Source organism: Epinephelus fuscoguttatus, linkage group LG11 (genome assembly GCF_011397635.1).
Source record: "Epinephelus fuscoguttatus linkage group LG11, E.fuscoguttatus.final_Chr_v1".
NCBI classification, from domain to species: domain Eukaryota; kingdom Metazoa; phylum Chordata; class Actinopteri; order Perciformes; family Serranidae; genus Epinephelus; species Epinephelus fuscoguttatus.
In genome coordinates this window covers 33,531,853-33,534,215 of record NC_064762.1, presented here as the reverse complement: position 1 = coordinate 33,534,215, position 2,363 = coordinate 33,531,853, and the positions used below count along the sequence as shown (strand labels likewise).

Genomic DNA, 2,363 nt, shown 5'->3' with positions numbered 1-2,363 from the left:
ATTATGAGGAAACATTTCAGACAGAAATAAATGAATTAAACTCTGTATTTGCTGATTTTCCAGCGCCTCCTGGTACTTCCCTACACTGTCTGGTTTCCATCTGAATGAGTGTGTGCAGTTATAAAGCTGACATGGTCGGGGACTGTGTTGTTGGATGGTGCCCTTTTCAGATAGATTGTGATCTTGCTGTGGTCTGAGAGGGGTGTGAGGGGGCTGACTGTGAAGGCTCTGAGAGACACTGGGTGTAGATCTGTGATGAAGTAGTCTACTGTGCTACTGCCCAGAGCTGAACTATAAGTGTAGCGACCCAGAGAGTCCCCTCAGCCGGCCGTTGACTATGTACAGACCCAGTGCACGACAGAGCTGCAGAAGCTGGATGCCACTTGTATTTGTGACTTTATCAAAGCTCTTTCTGGTTGGGCATTCAGGAGGGGGAGTATATCCCTCCAGGTAAATGTTTGTCTCCTGGGTGTTCAGAGTGTCTGCTCTTTCCCTGTTCGAGCATTCAAGTCTCCACAGATCAGAATATTTCCCATGCTTTTATAATGGTTAATGTCTTCCTCAAGGATAGAAAAACATCAGGGTTATAGTATGGGGACTCTGATGGTGGGATGTAGACTGCACACATGTAGACATGTTGCTCAACACAAAGCATCTTTTGTTAATTTTCAGCCAAATATATGATTCTACTTTTTAATTATTTCTAATGAGTGAATGAGTTCTGATTTATACCATATAATCATGCCTCCTGAGTCTCTTCCTGTGTGATTGTGGGATTTTTGTTGATGGGATAATAATCTCATTGTATTTTTGAGGACGACCAGTGGAAACGTCTTCTCTGCACCATGTCTCCTGTAAGACAATGATGTCAGAGTCTTTTAACTCTCTAATAAAGTCAGAGTTTCTGCTTTTTAGACCAAAAGCAGAAGTTCTGAGACCTTGAATGTTCCAACATGTTATTGTGAGTGACTTCATCTGTAATTGTGATCTGTTAAAAAAAAAGCATAAGATGAACACTGAAAGAAAAGAAAAATCATGTGTAGATAAATAAAAGGAGCGAAATAATATATAAGTGAACTGATAATATGTGGTTTGAAATATTGTTAGGAATTGTTGTTTTCTAACAAACCACTTAAAAAAAAAAAAAAAAAAATCTAAACATCATGTTTAACAGTTAACTATTATTTGATCATTAAGCTCTCTGCTCTTCTAACAATCAATTTAAAAATCTAAACATCATGTTTAACTATTATTTGCTCATTAAGCTCTGGGCTCTTCTACCACGTCCCTATGAGGCGAGAGCATAGCAAGTTTAACATGTGTTGTATGTCCCTGATGTCACCAGAGGAGGGGGAGGCCGATGCTCCTCTCACAGCTGCAGCGTAGCTCCGTCCGATGTTCTGCTGCTCTTGTAGTCTCGTCTCTGCTGTTGGGAGGAGGGGGGGTACGGGACCTCCAGGCAGGGTGGTTCTCCGGCTGGGTATTGGAGGTCTGTGTTGGATCAGCTGTGGTGTAGGCTGCTCGTTGTGATGGTGGTGATGCGGTGGGTGTCGTGGGCCGGCCATTCTCTCTGATGCTCTGGGGTGAGTGTATCGTGGGGGTCTGGGTGGTCTGGAGGGTTGAAGAGATCTTGATGGTCTGCGTGGGATCTGCGCTGTGCGGTTGTTCCTTGGGGTATCTGTAGGGTTCCTGCTGAGGGCAACGTCTTTCAGGGTCTTGGCAAAGATGGGGACTGCTTCTTTGTGCAAATGGACGTTGTCATAAAGGCAGTCCAGGTCTAGAGTTGGATGTTGAGCCAAGAAGACGTTGGTTTTGAGTGCGCAGTCCCTGGAGAGGCTGAAGTTCACTCTGTCTATGGTGCGGGGGTGGAAGTCTCTCCTCTGCAGCAGTGTGGAGATGACGATCCTGCTGTTGGGGAAAGTGGTGGAGGCCTTCTCGATCACTCTCTTCAGAGAGTCTGCCACTCTGTCCTGTTGGGGCCTTAAGTCGTTGGTGCCTGTATGGATGATGATGTGGCTCGGCTCACCGAGCTCACGCACCGTCAGCAGCTCCAGAGCTTTCTTCGTGTTGGGGCACCAGATCTTTTCTGCTCTGTGCCTTGGGAACAGGGTTTTTTCATCCAGGAACTTTCCATTAGAGTCCATGAGGAGGAGGATGTCAGCCCTTCTGCCTGGGAGTGTTTGTTGACTCTGGGCTGTGTCTGGATGTGGGGCTGTTCCTGCTGCTGCGGTAGTTTCAGGTCCAGAGCTGCAGGTTGGGTCTCCAGTGGACATGGGGTTGGCTGGTGGTTGGGTCAAGGACTTGCCCGAGGTGTGACTAGAGGTTGAACTTGGTATATGTATAGTGGGGAGCTGGTTGGGAGA

At 46.5% G+C, this 2,363-nt stretch overlaps 1 protein-coding gene across 1 annotated transcript in view; it reads right to left on the bottom strand.

The window, feature by feature from the left end:
• The window catches only part of LOC125897149 (uncharacterized), an 8,338-nt gene extending 6,194 nt beyond the window's left edge, over window positions 1–2,144 (bottom strand). Inside the window, exon 1 of the mRNA XM_049590241.1 lies at window positions 1,133–2,144. Within this exon, the coding sequence (XP_049446198.1) occupies window positions 1,278–2,144 (867 nt within the window). The 3' untranslated portion in view covers window positions 1,133–1,277. The remainder of the gene's footprint in view (window positions 1–1,132) is intronic.
• Window positions 2,145–2,363: the final 219 nt, after the last annotated feature.